The 19,375-nt window shown below is 42.5% G+C and overlaps 1 protein-coding gene across 3 annotated transcripts in view; it reads right to left on the bottom strand.

Moving 5' to 3' along the window:
- PIWIL4 (piwi like RNA-mediated gene silencing 4) overlaps nt 1–15,630 on the bottom strand; it is a 43,534-nt gene extending 27,904 nt beyond the window's left edge. Inside the window, exons 1-7 of one of the 3 annotated variants that reach the window (XM_088017738.1) lie at nt 15,526–15,630; nt 14,250–14,328; nt 11,311–11,436; nt 9,211–9,425; nt 4,313–4,434; nt 2,783–2,863; nt 1,067–1,264 (exon numbers count right to left, since the gene is read on the bottom strand). In XM_088017738.1, the coding sequence (XP_087873864.1) occupies nt 1,067–1,264; nt 2,783–2,863; nt 4,313–4,434; nt 9,211–9,425; nt 11,311–11,436; nt 14,250–14,328; nt 15,526–15,630 (926 nt within the window). Of the gene's footprint in view, nt 1–1,066; nt 1,265–2,782; nt 2,864–4,312; nt 4,435–9,210; nt 9,426–11,310; nt 11,443–14,243; nt 14,329–15,525 lie in introns of all 3 variants that reach the window. The other 2 variants (XM_028119648.2, XM_088017739.1) reach the window with 2 other exon arrangements.
- Nucleotides 15,631–19,375: the final 3,745 nt, after the last annotated feature.

Raw genomic sequence — 19,375 nt, 5'->3', positions numbered from 1 at the left:
AAGAAAAGCACCCAAAGAAGACTGATCAACCCTGCAATCTGAGTATCCCACTTAATCTCCCATCTGGGGCTGGCCCTTAGTGAAACTGCAAAGTAGGCTGGATAAAATCATTCTAAACTCTATTTTCCCCTACGGCACTGTGTGGCCTGCAATATTCTCACACGCTGCCCCAGCCTTGGGACAGAAACCTCCTTGTCAGGTTTCTCCTAGGTTCTGGGTACTTTGCAAGGTTACTTTGGAACAGTGTGATATGCTAATTCATGACCATCTGGACTGTGGGACACGAGGGTGGCCTTCTCATCCAGGATAGTGCGCAATTCAACCAGTCCCACCTCCCTGCTGTATAACCCAGAAAAACAACTTTAAGTGGAAATTCCAAACCAGATTAGGAGAAGGCTAGCATGTCCTCTAAAAGACCTATCTGTGGACTAGCCACAGTACATGGTGAGCTTTCTGGTATTCAGGAAGTAACCTAATTTGTGTTTAATTCAGTTCAATGTGCACTGTGGGCAAATTATATATAGACAAGTCTAAGGACCGGAAAGGTCTCAGCCTTAAAGATCTCATACTCTACAGATAAGAAGAGCCGTGGACCTAATGTTCTCACCTGTGATGTGATAAAACAAAATAAAATGGCTATAAAGAGGGGGCTGTGAGCCATCAGAACAGCACAGGGGAGGGAACTGAGTACTTCCAACTGAGTGGACAGGCAAAGGCTCCAGAAAAGCAGTAAGGTTTGAGCTGGATTTTGTCAAGTAGAAATTTAAAAGTCAGAATTCGGGGTGGAAAATCCCGACAGAGGCACTGAAGCAGCAAAATGCAAACCACTGGGGGTGGGGGAGGGGTGCAGCAAGAGATAACGCAGGACCATGTCAGATGGTGGAGGGTCCCCGGAGGCCACTCCTGGAAGTCTGAACTCTAGTCAACAGAGAACAGCCAGGTCTAAACAGGTGAGTAAACTGATCAGGTCTGTGCTCAGGACAACGCCCCAATGCTATTCCTGTTCCCAAAGAGCATAAAGAATGCATTCCATAGGGAAAAGTTTTTTAAAAATGCATGCTTTTACCTTGTTAGGACAATGAGCCCAAGCAGCTGTTTTTCACACGTCTGGGTAAAGCAGGACATACCAGTTTCCTGGCAGATACCAGTCATGAATTCTAGAACAGTCTCATTCCGGAGTATTTTATAACTCACATCAGCAGTAAAGAGGAGCCTGCTTTCAAACTGTGACACAGAAATTGCAAACCCAGGCCAAAGGGACAACCTTCAAATAAGCAAATATTTAAAAACACATATTTTAAATGTCATATCATAAAACAATTATTATTTTTACATGCTGATTTTACATTCTAATTTTCCAGATTTTATGAAACAATTTTTCTTTAGTCTGATTTCTTCCACTTGCTGATTAAAACTTTAGTTATTTCTAGCTGGAGTGCCTTTAAACATACATTTGTGATAAACACATTCCCACAGAGCAGCATGTCTCCACCTTGGCACTACTGAAATTTTGTAGGTACTTAATGTGCGCTCTAGATCGTTCTCTGTTAGGAGCTATCCTGTGCCTTGTAGGATGTCTGGCAGCACCCCTGGCCTCTACCCCCCAGATGCTAGTAGCAGCCTCCAAGCTGTGACAACCAGAAACACTTAGAGACATTGGCCAAATGTGCCCTAGGGGGGCAAAACTGCCCTTGGTGGAGAATCACAGCTGTAAGATTGATAAGTTTATACAGTGAACTATGCCAGCATGAAAACCTCTAGGTTCAGAAAAGCACACAGACTCACTGGTGTAGACAGTGCAGAGACTTCATGAGAGTAAGAAATAATCTAAATGGTATCATGTACAAACACACAAGGGAAACTGTAGCAGAGGCTACAGCCCCTTTTCACATTTAGGGCTATCACGGACTGAAGCCCTGCATAAGAAAAACTTATGGAAATGACATGAAAGAAAGGGCAAATTTTTTTTTTTTTTTAATTGTGTCAGTTTATTTTGTGGACTTCATTCAGGGTGCCACTGAGCCAGCCTTTAGGACAAGCATATGCACTGGCGTCAAGTCCAGCTCACAAGAACTTCTCATCCAGGTCGGGGGATGAGGGACAAAGATGAACCAGATGCTTTATACAGACCCCTGTGACACACTCACTTACCATATGGAAACCCTACCATTTTCCCCCTACCTGGCAGAAGGCTAAACAGCCTACCCCTCATTTTCTATCTTTTATGCACTCCTTCCTTTGTTTACATATCTGTCTTTGGGTTACCATTTGCCTCTCCTGTCTTTAGCTTGACCACATATTTTGGAAAGCTAACAACCCATCCTAGACACAACTGGTGGCTTTCCCTGAAGCATCTACTTCCCATTTAGAGTGGAAATTCCAGTTTCGTTTAGTTGACTTGTTTGTCTGGCCTCTGCTTACCCAACATCAACCATCTTTGGCTGTGCTAATTTCCCGTCAGCAAGAAAACAGAGTTTCAACTAAGTGGTATAACATCATCCTTATTTTGCTTTCATTATTACTTGTCACACACACAGAAAACACAGTTTCTGAACTCCTTCTAGGATTTATGGTAATGATCTAGCACACTAATAGAAGAAAACAGGCTGCTAGCTTCACACTGACGTTCTCCATTCTATAAAAACTTGAAAATTAAAAAAATCCATTACTTTTCATAACACAGAGGCTCTCATAGGAGGCATAATGGTATAAGATTGCATTGTAAATTATGTTCTTCACATTATAACAACTTCAGAGTAACAGAAAATATAAATAAACCTACTTGTGCTGGGGAATTTCCACTGATTCAGAAGGTTTATAGAAGTTCCGTCCAATTTGGTACATGGCCAACTTTTTTAAGATCCTGCAAGTATACGTTTTTTTTTAAATCTTTGGTCAACATCAGGTAATAACAGTGTAATTCTAAGTTTGTCCCCATGCTGAACAGCTGATAAAAATATGTCGAAACTATAGAACTCTCATTCTTCTAGCACTGGAAGGTTTAGATGCTAAATATACATATGAGCATATACGTAAGAACTATGACTTCTTTCTATTCGAGAACGATACAACTGAAATTATTTTTGTCTGTTTGCACTTAACTGCAATGATCAATACATGGTCACAATATGACTGTGGTTGTCACATTCTGGTTAGCATGGATGGGGTGAGGCAAGCCATGGTTGAAGGTTCTTCCTGGCCTCTTCCCTGTTTTGAGATGGGGAGGCTTTTTCTAATGAGGCTACATAGCATGGCTGCCTCTTCAGCAGCTAATCCTGGCCACCTCTGGAACTGGACACATCACTGATCTGAGGCTGCCCACTGCATGAGGGAAGTGCAAGCATTTCAAGTCAGGAAACACAGATAACCACCGCATGATTTTGGCTACCAAATGTCATTGAGCCTCAGCCTCCATATCTGATGATATTGAATATGATCTAAAGCTACTTAGCAAGACTTCTGACTAGAATTAAGAAATAACATATCTGGGGGCGGGGGTGGATTCCTTTTATGTGTCCTACAGAGCAAAACCCAAACCCCCTGCCTTCCTCCTGTGCAGAGGCCGTTATTGAGGAAAAGGCTGGCATCGAAAGTTTATACCATCTTGCTGGTCCACACTAGTAGTGTGGAAAATACTGGTTTACGAGCCTCTGTGTTCCCACTGGTCATCAGGGAAGCGTGCTAAAAATGTGGATTTCAGGCCCCACTCTTGAAATTCTCTTTACTAGGTCCAGTGAGGTGCTAGGAAATCTGCATTTTATGGAGTTCCACCCAACAACCCGCGGATGATCCTGAGGCAAGTGATCCCCACATCAGTTTGAAGGACACCGGGCAGTGTAGTCACAACCTTCCTTCTGCCCCAGGGGTTCATGTGGCAAGGGGGTGAGGGTGGGCGGCAAGGGCAGAGAGCAGCTGGTGAGGCTAGGAAAGTAACAAATCTTTCAGCTGACCAACCCAGACATACCTGATTTTTCAGTCTGGGTGGAGGGTGGGAGAGGGTACAGAACGAGAAGAGAAAGAAAAGGCAGCCCTGCCCCACTCCCCCCACCCCTGCTACCATTGAGACAGCACAACCCTTGAGTTCTTTGTCCCAACTCAGAGAGCACTGGATGACGAGGCAGGAGCCCGTGAGAGGCTGTGAGGGACTGCGGGGCACATCACCGCACGGCTGCGTGAAAGCACGGGGAAACTGCCCTGCAGACAACACTGCTGCAGGCACATGGCCCACAAGATGTTCGAGATTTGTCATACGCAGGCCCTGTACTGAACGGCATCGCTAGCCTCAACGAAAGAGACGTGTGAAGCTCCTCACTTTCTGAAGATGATATTGAAGACCTGGATGCACACGGGGGACCTTGCTGGCAGCTCTCTTGTCAGAGTGATAGTCATCTTTACAGTCTTGCCTCTCGAAGTTTCACTTGACAGTTCTGTGACCTGGGAAAAGAGGTATTTAATGTGCACTCTAGATTTATCCTCGAGTGTGAAGAGTTAGAGATGATACAGCCATCACAATTTAATATGCATTAACAAAACAAAACTGCAGGTGTTAGTATGTAACAATCTAATCACATTACACTTGGAGGGTTTTCCTATCTTGCTAATCCTAGAAAAGTAACACATCTCTCTCCTAACTTCTTTCTTTCCTTTTTTTTTTTTTTTAGGATTTTATTTATTTGAGAGATATAGAAGGTGAGTGAGAGAGAGAGTGCAAGCAGGTGGAGCAGCAGAGGCAGAGAGAGAAGCAGGCTCCCCGAGGCTCGATCCCAGAACTCTGGGATCATGACCTGAGCCCAAGGCAGACGTTTAACCTACTGAGCCACCCAGGAGCCCCTCTCTTCTCTAACTTCTTAATGGAGAATCAAAATCAGATTTAGGGTACAGAGACTCGATCCAAAGATAAAGTGTTTCTTGACCTTATTTAGCTGAGGGGGGGCGGGCAAGGTCACAAATTACTTTGAGAGTCTGATAAAAAGTTATAGGCATTATCCCAAGAAAACTTCACATACGTATATACCACAACGAGTTACCCATTTTCAGGGGGTTCATGGACACCCTGAAGCCTATTAGTGGAGCGTCCAGCCCATTCTGGGTTCTTGGATTCCAGAGGACAGCCTCTCAAAAGTTTATTCATAAAGAGAAAAGCAGAAGGGTGCACGGGTAGCTCAGCTGGTTAAGCGTCTAACTCCTGATTTTGACTCAGGTCATGATCTCAGCGTCCTGGGATGGAGCCCCGAGAGGGACTCCATGCTCAGCAGGGAGTCTCCTTGAGGAATCTCTCTCCCTCTGCCCCTCCCCCCACTCACGCATGGGGGCACACTCTCTTTCTCTGTCAAATAAATAAATCCTCCTAAAAAAACCAGAAAAGCAGAGAAGAAGAGAGGAAGGAAGTTAAGGAGAGGGGATTTGCAAGAGGGCAAGTAAACGTGGGGAAAGTGGGGAGAAATCAGTAGACATTAAAACAGACAGGAATTCTGTTTTATTAATTTTTGAAAGGTCTAGAGAAATTCGTAGGTTTCTTATAATCTGCAACAATGTTCTAACAATAGAATGAATGCATGAACAGGTTCCTATACCAGCTGCCCAATGAAATTTGAAGCTTGTTAGACCAGACAGGACTTGGTCCAGGCTTTCGGAACAAAAGAATGATCAAATCAGACAATAAAAATCATGACCAAGGATTTTTCAGAAGGGTAAGGAATCAGAAGAGGCCAGTTCATTAGCAAGTACTTATGTATTTCATCCCTACTTTCTGTAAAGTGTAATTGTAATCACTTTCAAGTTGAACCAAAAATGTAGGGCAGGAATGGCTCATTGCATGCAAACAGAGAGAAATGGGTCCTTCCACAAGGTGATTTCTTACTCAAATTGTGAGAAATTCAGAGGTGGATAGCTGTAGGAAGAGCTCATCACCATCTGGGAGAAGTCTAGCAGGCAAAAGAGGTGAGATGCTTTCAAACTGCTGTAGGGATTTCAGGACAAAGGCTTTAGAGAACAAATGACACTGGGCTGAGGGGGTGGTGTGCACGTGGCAGCAGCGGTCCAGGACCTGCATTCCTAACAGCCATCTGAGCAAACTCTTCAGGGCTCCCCGTGCCTCCCCCACCCGACGCCAAATCCTCTTGGGTTCCTGTGTCTGTTACTGCCCCCCAGCCCCCGCCCTGGCGCACCTCCAGTCCCAGGCTGCTAGCATCAGTGTGCTTTCACTTCTCAACCCACCAGCTACCTCACTGTCGTTTGGTTGGCAAGCCTTAGCATTTCTACACCAGCAGTATCTTTAATCTATTTCCGTGGTTCCAGGTATTTGCCACAGGGCTTAAGAGGACATGACTGGGAATCGGACAAACCCTGGTCCTCTGCCTCTTGAAGGCTGTGTGATACAGAACAGGCCCCTTCATTCCTTAAGACCTTTCCCCATCTCTAAAATGGGAGGAAGTGTCACATAAGTCGTGGCGTTGTGAAGATTAAAGGGGATAATTCACTGATCTCGTCCTTATCCACAGCACATGCACTCAGCAAGGTCAAACAAATTGCAGCGCTTTGTCCCTCGGTTCAAGCCCCTCTGACATCCTGCCCAGATGGTTCCAGGGGCGCGTTATTAATCTTTCCATTTTCTCCTGTCAACCATTCAGTAAGATGTGATCAGAGTAACTGTAATCTAACACAGCTCTCCTGGAAGCACTTCCTCAGAGGCTTCAGTGGTTTGTGGAGGACGTCCTATTCCCCAGCAGCACATTTAAGATTCTCCCTACCTTTGGAGCTGCAACTTCCATTCCTTCCTGGCTAAACCTGAACGATCAGAAGTTTCTAAGATACACGCTCCTCGCCTTCTATCATTGTACCTTTGCTCCTTCCCGTGCTCTTGTCTAGGAATCCCTCCTCTCCTCATCATCGCCTTCATTGACCCAAATCCTACCTGAAGAGCCTGTATCAGCTCCCACTGAAGTATCCTGCTAGGCAGGATCTTTCCTTTCGTCAAGCTCTGTATGAAGACCTGGGACAAGATACTTAACCTCTAAGGCTCCAGGGGTGATGAGAGAATCAAGTGAGCTCACACCTATGAAGAGCCTGGCAGAGTACGGTACTCAAGAAATGTAATCTTGTGCTGTATTCATTTGTAAATAACTTTGCACTGTATTTAGTAGTAAATAACTTTAGTACTGAGTTGAAATGTTTTGACAAGGGCCTTGTTTCCTCCATGATGGTAGCACCTTGGCAGTCAACCGCAGGCTCTTTGTAAGTGCAGAATGAATGCATACGAGTGGCAACTAGATGTGACCAGTAAGGGCAAGCCGCGTGGTGGCCACAGATACACAGACGGGGTCTACAAGACAGTGGACGGCCAGGAAGCAGCAGAATAAGACTTCTAGAACTGCACTTTGGAGGGCTGCAATCAATGTATTAGTGGAGGGGCTTTCTCAACAACAATAAGGATCCTACAAAGTGTGTAGAGGATGGACGGGAGTGCAGGATTAAGCCTGAGTGATACTAAGACCAGAATAAAAAGATAAGCATAGTAACATGTTTGTTGGGACACTATTTCTTTTTACTATTTCTATCTCACCGTCACTGGGTAGGAAGGACATATGTCCACAAAGTATAAGACAATACTCTTGCAGAAACCTAGTATCACCTGTGTCTGAGAAATAAAGGCAACAGGCCTGATTTGTCTCACTACATTTTGTTTTGTTTGTTTTTAAAGATTTATTTTTTTATTTATTCGAGAGAAAGAGAACACGCAGAGAAGAAGCAAGTTCTCTGCTGAGCAGGAAGCCCAATGCGGAGCTCGATCCCAGGACCCTGGGATCATGACCTGAGCCAAAGGCAGTTGCTTAACCAACTAAGTCACCCAGATGCCCCATTATCTAACTGGGTTTTTACAATCTCTGCTCTTTACTCACCTGCCTCTTCATTAGATTCCATCCCTAAGGTGCATACTACATGCTCATTTTGAATGAGAAACAAATAATATGCTTATTCTGAGCATCTGTAGAGTAAAATTTCTCCATTTTGGTTAGGTACAATTGAAGTAAACTGGACCACTCAAGGGGATGTATAATATTAACATATTTAATTTACTGTTACTGCAGATGTATCTGCAAGAACAAGACGATCTTTAATGATAACAATACACCTGAAATATAGCATTTAAGTATGAGAGGTACAATATTAGCATGCTATCAATGACTGGTCATAGGACACAATACTGAAGGATCGATAAGGACTTATGATGAATTAAAATGTTTCTAAATTTACAGATCCAGATTTTCCAAGCCCCTAAATTTAAGCTTATGGTATGATTTTTAAATTCCATATCCAGAGAAAATAATCACTCAAGCGGCTCCTATAAATCTCAGACTCTCATAAAAAGACAAAGGCCCCAAGAGTGCTCAGAAATGCATTTCTTGAGGAAATTCACAGAGATTTATGTTGAGTCAAGAAATTTAAATTTATGCCTGAACTAGAGGATTAAGCTTTCTCAGGGATAGAAGCATAAAGTTTTAATTCAATGCTCTATTTTAATTTTTTATAAAGAAACTGGTTCTTTTTTCCTTGTAGTAATTTAATACTGCCTTAGAACAAAGCATATGATAAAAACATCAGTAACAATATCTTTATTTTAGGATTGAAAATGTTGAGGGTATAAAAACATGGATAAAGGCATATGAATCATGCAACTGCCATACTCAGCGATCACACCATTAAAAAATATCCTTAGGATTGATATCAATAACCCATATTTCATATGATGAAAGAAATGACAGTTTTCAAATCAAAGATTGATATAAAGTTATTTGGACACACAGGTACAACTGTGCAGGAGCAAAAGAAAAGGAGAGCAAATTTAAGGCTCTGAAGCCATAGGCTAAATGGTGTTTCTTAAAGTCTTGCCTATTTTGGGAAAAGTTTAAAAAAGATGCCTATTTCAAGGACACTTTGCCTTAAAAAAAAAAGTAGTAGTTGAAAAAGCAGTGTTTGTATTACAGCTCTTATTTGTAAAATGCCACATCATCAGCTTCTTAATTAAGAAATCAATTACTGATGAGGTCTTAATTAACAAGTCTTTCTGCTCTCAGGCCTGGGAACAGGCAAGGGGAAAGGAGTGAGACACTCATTCCAACTGTTACAACCATGAGCTAACCTCTTAACTACACCCAAATGAGTGTAAGTACACACATGTGTATGCAGGGATAAAAATTAACCATACTGTACCTTTTCTTCCAGTTTTTGCGAGAGAAAAAGGATGACGCCATCAAATGCTTTTGCTTTGTTGGAAAGTTCCTTATGACTATAAAGCAAAGCAATTCTCAGCCTTCTAGATTCTATATCTGGGACAAATGCCACATGATATTGGTATAGCTGCCAGTCCTGGGGCAAATCTAAACTAAAGAGATTTGTGACCAGTTTCACAGGTACTCCACTGGAACCTGAGAAGGCAAATAAAAAAAAACATTTTTTAACCAAAATAAAATCACACAATGTTAATATTAATCACATCATTTAAAATTTTTATTTGCCTATGCATAGTTGTTGCTGTAAAGCAAGGATTCTTGTTCAGTGACACAAGACAGGCTCTAATAACCTATAGCCTGATAACCTTATGGAATCCTACAAACACACATTTAGGAATTAAAAAGGGATCATGTGATCATGTGTAAAGCAGGCCTCATAGGAACATAAGAGAAGACACTGACATTCTTGTCCTTGATAGAAGAGAAGCCTCAGAATTCAATTACCATAGGACTCCTCCCAAAGCCTACCTTCCAGCTCTGAGTCTGTGCAATTAAAAAAATGGCTCAACTAATATTTTCAAATGCTGCTCTTAGATTATAAAGACACTGTCCAGGTCTTACCATGAGCACACCCCTAGCCCCTTGGAAATCCAGATAATCAAAAGTGAACCATACTTCTGAAAATTCTGAAATAGTTCAATCAGGGAAAATGGAACGCCCTCAGAGACTGAGAGGAGAACAGGGAGAGAGAAAGATATTACACTTATCTTTCATGCATAAAAACAGACAAGGCTTCTGGGCTTGTTTGCTGCAGACACAGGGAGGCTATGTGTGCTTCCAAAAATTCCGTCCCCTACAGAATTTATTCACCTCTTCAAAGTCTACCAGACAAATTCAGAGGTGGCCTCGATATGGTTGTTCAGTGCTCAAGATGGCATAAGCTCCCTCCAGGATAGGATCTAGGAGGGCACAAAGGAGGTACTTCTGACTTCTTCTTGCAGGGAATCATCCAGTGTTTGTCTGACAGAAAAGACTTCTATTAAATGGGCACTATTTTGCTTCCTTTCATGAAGGAGGTGGAAACACGAGCCCCCAAGGTTGTGAGAAAGAAAAAGAGCATCATGTGTGTTAATATTTCCTCAGTTTCTATGTATGGTAGACATCTGTTAGGAGCAAGGAATTCTTGTGCTATTTTAATTAAAGAAAAGCTTTCTTTTGCTCTCCTGTATCCTGGAAAAAGGCAACATATTTTAGCTGTTCATATTCATGGACAAAGAGCAGTCAGCCCAGAATGTCAGAGCTGGCAAGACCCTTGGAAATCACCTACACCAGTGTTTGCACACTGTAATCATGACCCATTAGTGCTGAAGTTAGGAAAATATATGAGATGACCCAACACATTTTATACAATGACTAGAATGCAACAGAACCGACCAGAGTGACTTGCACATAGTAAGTGCAAGCACTGTTTCATAAAACTTTGTTTCAATTTTGTGTTAGTGTGTGTATGGTAGATAACAATATATCTATTCCTTATTTTTTGCATGGTTGCAGAAAGTTTGAAGAAAATTGATCTGTATCAGGGAGTCTTTCTCAACTCTTAGGAGGGTGTCACAAAGCCTTTCAAGAATCTAATGAAAACAACAGACCTACCTTCTTGAAAATGCATATGCCCATAATTCTGGGTGCAATTTCAGGGGTGACCTTGGAAACTGGGTTAAAAATTCCAAAAACAGACTATATCTTTCTTTTTACAGCTGAAGTCCAGAGACTTTATTATTTCCCATATAGGAAAAGTATTGGAAAAGAAAGAGAGCATCTCTTTCAACCCCTACCCCAAGTGTAAGGAGAAAATCTTTTCAACAAGTTACATGTTTGGGGGAAATATTCTTACTTCTACAAATAAAGGAGAGAATTAAGGCTAAAAAACTAGTGTCTAATAATGCCTTGAACATAACAGATATTCAATAAATGTCTTTTAAGTCAATATATAAACTTGTTTATTTTAGATCTAGAAATTAAAATTCCTTAAGCAAGATTTGGTAACATTAAAAAAGTAAGTAACATGAAGACTACGTACCTCTTTTGCAATCTCTCACGTGGGCCAATTTCTCTCTAGTACAGACACTCAGATCCGTGAAGTCCCATCTGATTTTCCCACCTCTTTCAATGAAAGTACATCCCGCATCACCAGAAGGTATAACATCTTCACCTAAAATGTGAAGAGAATGCCATAACATCTCATGTTTCATTCTAATGATGCTGTTTACAACTACTCTAACAAAACTGCATCTCTAACCAAAGCTCAGATTTTTGTGGCTTTAATTAAAACTGGCCCATACTGCTGAAAACAATCATGACTATACAGAAGTCTTCAGCCTAAAAATTGAAAATTGTAAAGGAAGCATGGTACATTTTGTTAGAAATAACAAACTATGAATTCTACCTCATAATATTTTTGTATAGTCTGATTCTCCTCTTGGTTAAAGAGAAAAAGCCCTATCCCCTATGCCCTGCTCCACATTCATGTATGGAGGGTAGCTCCCCCCCCTTCCGCTCTTGCATAATACCCTGAAGACTCACAGACAAAGATAGTCCACACCAACTTCTTTACAGATTGGGGCTGAATCTCTTACCTCTCTCAATCACGAGAAGAGAACTGCCCAGAACACTGATATTAGTTTTTATGCTAGATAATTCCTTTGAAGATGAAAGCCAGCATTTCACCTTGGGGCATATTACTTACTGTTAGGTTCTGGCAAATATGAAAGTAAAATCTGTTTCCAAATACACATTTTTTGTTTAAACAAGTACAGAGATGTTGGTTTTTTGGATACAACTTTGGCACTTTTGAAGATAATGTGAAAATAAGAAAAGTACAGAATATTACTACAAAGCAAGTGTAGTAATAATATTACTATGAAGTAATAGTATGACCAATCTCTAACACTCTGACTTGACCTCTGTCCTTTGATACAGCCACTGCAACTCCCTCAAATGACACCATCACTTGCTCCAAACTGCTGCTCAGACCCTTTCAGTGGAGTCTGAGTCTCCCAGCAAGGTCACAAAATTTAAAAATGTTTAAAAAATTATTCTTACTAGATTATCCATATCACCCACTGCTTTTGGTTTCAAAAGATGTTGGGTGGTTTCTAAAAAAGCAATCTACCATAAGATGGTAGTTGCCAGGGGGCACCTGGGTGGCTCAGTCGGTTAAGCGTCTGCCTTTGGCTCAGGTCATGATCCCAGGGTCCTGAGATTGAGCATGTTAGGCTCCCTGCTCAGGAGGAAGTCTGCCTCTCTCTCTCCGTCTGCCACTCCCCCTGCTTGTGTTCTCTCTCACGGGCTCCCTCTCAAATAACTAAACTCTTAAAAAAAAAAAAAAAAAAGATGGTAGCTGCCAGGGGTTAGAGGGATGAGTTATTGTTTAATGAGTACAGGGTTTCAGTTTTGTAAGATAAAAAAAGTCCTAGAGATGATGGTGGTGTTAGTTGCACAACAATGTGAATGTCCTTAATACCAACAGACTATACAATTGAAAATGGTTAATATGGGGCGCCTGGGTGGCTCAGATGGTTAAGCGCCTGCCTTCGGCTCAGGTCATGATCCCAGGGTCCTGAGATCGAGTCCCGCATCGGGCTCCCTGCTCAGTGCAGAGCCTGCTTCTCCCTCTCCCTCTGCCATTCCCTCTGCTGTGCTCTTCTGTCTATCTCTCTGTCAAATAAATAAATAAAAAATCTTTAAAAAAAAAAAGAAAATGGTTAATATGGTAAATTTTATATTATGTATATTTTACTATATTTTTTAAAAATAAATAAAAATTCAATCTCCAACCCTTGCTAGTCACAAGAATGTGCAGCAGACATGGAATGCAAGTCCCAAGAGAAGCTGGACTAGGCTGTGCGTGGTGGCAGTAGTGCTGGACCTGATGCACGGCCTCTCAGAGCAGGTGTTCTGAGACCACATGCACTTCTGTGAGCTCAGATCACAGAGGGTGCTTGAGGAGAGTTAGAAAAACCCCGGTGGACAATAAGAGAGCCCAGCAGACGATGGTGGAAGGACTGATGATCCACAGAGTCTGGGAGAACCTAAGTGCTTAGAGCTTACATCACTTAACTTCATAGTCAGAGCAAGGGAGATGGCTAACAGGTTTCAGCAGTGGTTACTGGGTGAACTATGTGTCCCCCAAATTCATATGTTGAAGATCTAACCCCTCATATCTCAGAATGTGACTATTTTGGAGATGGGGTCTTTAATAAGGTAATTAAGCTAAAATGAGGTCATTCGCATGAGCCCTAATCCAATTTGACTTGTGTCCTTATAAGAAGAGATGAAGTCACAGACCAATACAGAGGGAAGACCATGTTATGACACAGGGAGAAGACAGCCATCTATAAGCCCTGGAGAAAGGCCTCAGAAGAAACCAACGCTGTGGACACCTTGATCTTGGACTTCCAGCCTTCAGAATTATGAAACACCACATTTCTGTTGTTTAAGCCACCCAGTCTATGGTACTTTGTCATGGCAGCCCTAGCAAACCAGGGTACGGGGAAGGCCAACCCACACTGCGATAGCAGCCACTTGTGGTAGCATGTGGACACGTATCCTGAGTCCGAATCTGGATTTGCAGTGAAGACACCTACTATCAGGTGGTGGGGACAAAAGAAGAGAGCATGGCAGCTGGGGTGCCAGGTTTCTACTACCCCTGCAGGGTGGGGCACTGACACTTTCATGCCATAAAGAATTTCTGAACATTTTTCAAAATTATTCAGTGAACAGACAAAATCAGAAGACTGGATTCCTGGTGCCGTGGATGCCCAACTGCCAAGCAGTATCAGCAAATGCAGTGGCAGACTGTGTTTGGGAATCCCAAAGAAACCTCACACACATGGGGAATCCTCCAAGAAGAGGTAAATGGGATGCTCAAGAAGTGACCCTGCTGCTGTAAAGCTTAGCAGTCACTCCTGATCCATCCGGATGGAATGGAACGGAATGAACAGACAGAACTGCACTTACATTTCTCAGACATCCTGCTTGTTCCCACGAAGCCACTGGTAGACGATGCTTCATTGTTGCCAAGATCAACAGATGCAGGCTAAAATGGGGGGGGGGGGTGTAAAGCTTAGTTAGATTTAAGTCATAAACCAAAAGGTTATCACAAAATAAGAACGGTATCATGTCCTAAGTCATCGGACTACCCTGAGCTAATGTTAAGAGGTAAAATGCTTACAAGATGATGGGAAGAGACTGCCCATTCTAGAAAAAAAAGGATAAGGAGCAGCTATAGTTTTCCCCCATTTATCAAACTTTAATTTTGACTGTGAGCCAGATATAGCTGTTACTCCTGGAGGTGTAAAGAGGTAGAGTTATGATTCTCATGCCCAGGGAGCTCATCAGAGGGAAGGCGGTAGAGATGAACACAGACCTCATGCTTCTGCTGCCTCCAGACATGGGGTCTCCGATGTAAACACGTTTGTAGCAAGAAAATAAATTGAGCCCAGGGGACTTGGGCCACCAGCTCAGGTGATAACTCTCCTGAATAAATGGGTCCCAAATTAGTTCGTGAAACAGACCAAGCGAACCATTAATATTTCCTCTTTTCACAGTAACTACTTCTCTTTGCTCAAGAAGTATATGTTGGCCTGCTAAAAAATGCATGAAATCAAGAGAAAACAATGACATGAAAATAAAGGCACAATGACCACAGCCTACTCACTTGAGAACTTTTGGTCTAAGAGACCGCTCCAAATCCTGATAGGTAGGAGTAACATCACTCAAACGTCGCTGATTTGCCAGCCAATTTAATTTAATCTTGTCTAAGTGTAGCCAGGAGCCCTACCCACCGTGGTTGGTCAAGAAACAGCGGGTGACTCTAAACCACATCTGTATTTGAGATTACTTATGCGAGTGTATGAATTAGCGAGACAAATCGCATTTGAGCATATGCCCTACAATGGTACAACAGTTCTTTCCAGGAGACTTAAAACAGAGTCAAGTAATTAAACTCTCAGAAAGCAGAAGGGAACGACGCACTTGCCTCCAATCTCCAGGACTCTTCACCGGCCTATCTTACTCGATAAGCCCCCCAGAAGGGAAAAAGGTGAGAAACCCTGGGAAGACCCGAAGCCGAGCGGCAAGGTACCCCACTATTCCCCCCTAAGAGAGGAAGAGGTAAAAGCAGAGGAAGGCGGTGTGCGTGAAGGCCACGGAGGAGGAGACCGAGGCCCTGTGGGCCACGTGTCCTACACACCGAGGCCAAGGGCGACGGGGAGGCCGAGGGCGAGGGCGAGGCCGAGGGCGGGGGCGAGGCCGAGGGCGGCGCCAGTGCGCGCCCGGCTCCCGCGGCGCTGGGGCTGCGGGCCATGCCTCTGGCCCTCACGCGGGCGCGACCACTCATGTTCCCGACGAGCGCAGGGGCGCTTCCAAGGCAGCGAGCTCTCAAGGAGGGTACTTTCCCCTCGGCATCCGGAGGGCGAGGCTGTGACGCCAGGCGGCGGACACGGTGCGTCCCGGGCTCCGCAGCGGGAGACACAGCGGCGGTCCACGCGTGGGTGGAGGGGCGCGCACCGCCCGCCGGGATCGCGCACCCTCCGGGGAGCACGTGACCGGGGGCGGGGCCCAGACTTCCCTTGGCCCTCCATCCGCCGTCCCCCCTCCAAATTTGGCGTCGTCCAACGCCCTGGGTTTTGCGCATCTCATGTGTGTGAGCTTGCAACAGGCTTGTTCTTCGCCGTTTGTCTTCTCTGCTCACTAGTGTGGGTGGGCAGGCACCTCTCCCTATGCGTGATAGCTACAGAGCTTTCCGTTCGGTCAATTGTCTGTGTACGTCTGTTGCCATTTTAAGAATTGGGTTTCTCATGTTTTTTCTTTGTGATTTGGAAGAAATTTTATCCTTTTTTTCTTTAACATTGCAAATATCTACTCCCAATCTATCACTTGTTAATTTTAACTAGGAGGTCCTTTATCTAACCCAAATCCTTAATCTTGATGTAGTCATATCTACATGGCTTGTACTTTTGGAGACTTTTAAAAGAAAGTTGACCCCGCCCTAAGTGTACAAGGACATTATGTGATATTTTCTTTTTTTAACTTTATAAGCTTACAGTTCACATTATTATCTTTTATCCTTCGGGAGTCCTTTGGAGTTTAGAAAACTTTTTCTTCTTCTCAGACAAGAAAAGAGTTATGACCCTGGTAACTGTGTGAACACATGGAAAGGGTCACTGATAAGAACAGTGTGATGACTGAGCCATTCAAATCATGTTAGCACCTTCACAGGAATGGGAAAGGGCAAGGAATTCACTTCACAAGCCCCTACAGGATGAGGCTCTTTAAAGAGTGCACTTATTTACTTTATTTTAGAGAGAGAGAGCAAGGGGAAGGGCAGAGGGAGAAAATCTCAAGCTGACTCCACAATGAGTGCAGAGCCTGACTCTGGGCTCAGTCTCACAACCCTGAGATCATGAGCTGAGCTGAAACCAAGAGTTGGTCACTTAACTGACTGAGCCACCCAGGTGCTCCCCAGAGTGAGGCTCTTTAAACCCTGTGGTGGTTTTTCAGTATAGGTACAGAATCTCTGAGTCTCTTCCCCTCAAAAGGCCGAGCCTAATTCCCTCCCATTAAAGCATGGGTTTCTCCTAGTGACTTTCTTCTAACAAATAGAATGTGGCAGAGGTGATGCTATTGTCTTCTGTGAGTAGGTCATAGAAGACACACTGTAGCTTCCTCCTTGCTCTCTCTCTTAAATCACTTGCTCTGGGGGATGTCAGCAGCCATAGCATGAGGATACTCAAGCAACTTTAGAAAGAGATTTATATCGTGAGAAGCCGAGGCTTCGTGTCAGCAACCAGCACAACTTGCTAGAAAATAAGTCTCATCAAACTTCTCATCAGAAACCAGGCAAGCTGGAAGACAAAAGAGTCACATTTCTAAAGTGTTCGAAGAAGAAAAAAAGTCAACCCAGAATTCTAAAGCCAGCCAGCAAATGTATCTTCAAAATGAGGGTGAAATAAAGGCTTTCTCAGAGAAACAAAAACAGAGAATTCAGGGCCAGCAGATCTATACTATAAAAAATATAAAAGGAAATTCTTTAAGCAAAAGAAAATATGAGACTGTACAGAAACTTGGATCTATATGAGGACATGAAGAGTGCAGCAATAAGTGAATGTAAAATAAAGTGCATTTTTTGCATATTTACTTTCTCTAAAGGATAAGAGTCCAAAGCAAAAATAGTAGCAATGTGTTGTTACATATAGATATTGTTGCATCTAGCATGTGTAAAAATAAAATATATGTCAACAATAGCCAAGGATGGGAGGAATTGGGAATACACTATTATAAGATAACACTATTCAGGAAGCACTATAACAGCATTTCAAGGTAGACTCTAATTAGTTATCGATATATTAGTAAACCTTAGGGCAATCAATAGAGAATTATAAGGATAGTTATAAATACATAGTAAGTCAATTATGGAGATAAAATAGGATCATAAAAAACGCTCAATTAACCTGAAAAGGCAAAAAAAAAAATATGGAAAACACTTAGCCAGATGGTAGATTTTGATCCAACCATATCAATAATCATACTAAATATAAGTGGCCTAAATGTGACAATTAAAAGATAAACTATATGCTGTCTACAGAAAACCTGTTTTAAAAATATTACCTATAGATAGCTTAAAAGAATGGAAAAAAGATATACCATGTAAATCCTGACTGGAAGAAAAATGGAGTAACTGCACTACTCTCTGCCACGGGGTGAGTCAAGCCCCCCATATTCATGTGTTGACACCCTAGTCCTTAGTATCTTAGAATATGACCTGATTCAAAGATTAGGTCTTTATGGAAGTTCTCATGGCCAAGTGAGGTCATTGTGGTAGGCCCTTCTCCAGTTTGACTGGTGAACTTGTAAAAAGAAAAATGTACACAGAGACACAGAAAAAGAAAGATGATGTAGAGAGACACAAGGAGAAGGTGGGCATCTACAAACCAATGAGAGATCCTGGACCAGATCCTTCCTTCAACCCCTTAGAAGGAACCAACCCTGGCCCACACCTTGACTTTGGACTTCTATCCTCCAGAGCTGTGATAGTTTATTGCAATAGCCTTAGCAAACTTGTATGCTATTAGACAAAGTAGACTTTAAAACAAGAAATATTATCAAGGATAAAAAGGGAAAACTTTTTTTATTAACATACAGTGTATTATTTGTTTCAGAGGTGCAGGTCTGTGATTCAGCAGTCTTACACAATTCACAGCGCTCACCATAGCACACACCCTCCCCAATGTCTATCACCCAGCCACCCCATCCCTCCTGCCCCCCGCCACTCCAGCAACCCTCAGTTTGTTTCCTGAGATTAAGAGTCTCTTATGGTTTGTCTCCTTTTCTGGTTTCGTCTTGTTTCATTTTCCCCTCCCTTCCCCTATGATCCTCTGTCTTGTTTCTCAAATTCCTCATATCAGTGAGATCATATGATACTTGTCTTTCTCTGATTGACTTATTTCGCTTAGCATAATACCCTCTAGTTCTATCCACATTGTTGCAAATGGCAAGATACCATTTTTTGATGGCTGCATAATATTCCATTGTGTGTGTGTGTGTGTGTGTGTGTGTGTGTGTGTGTGTGTGTATACCACTTCTTCTTTATCCATTCATCTGTTGATGGACATATGGGTTTCCATAGTTTGGCTATTGTGGACATTGCTGCTATAAATATTGGGGTGCAGGTGCCCATTTGTATCTTTGGGGTAAATACCTAGTAGTGCAATTGCTGGGTCATAGGGTAGCTCTATTTTCAACTTTTTGAGGAACCTCCATACTGAAAAAGGGAAAACTTAAAATGACATTGTAGAACATTCAACAACAGCAGAATATATGTTCCTTTCAAGTGCATCTGGGACATTAACCAAGAGAGACCATATGCTGGGCTCTAAAACAAACTTTAAAGGATTAAAAAAAAACAGAAATCATACAACATATATTCTGTGACCAATGTAAGACTCAACTAGAAAACAAAAACAGAGTTATTTCCAGAAGATACCATGTATTTAGAAATTTTATAACACACTTGTAAATAATCCCTGGGTCAAAGAGGAAGTTTCAAAAGAATCTATTTTTTAATGATTTTATTTATTTATTTG

This window comes from Eumetopias jubatus, unplaced genomic scaffold (assembly GCF_037043125.1).
Source record: "Eumetopias jubatus isolate StellerSeaLion01/CBP00866 unplaced genomic scaffold, mEumJub1_p1.0 scaffold_13, whole genome shotgun sequence".
In the NCBI taxonomy this organism is placed as follows: Eukaryota; Metazoa; Chordata; class Mammalia; order Carnivora; family Otariidae; genus Eumetopias; species Eumetopias jubatus.
This window is presented reverse-complemented; position numbering and strand designations above follow the sequence as displayed.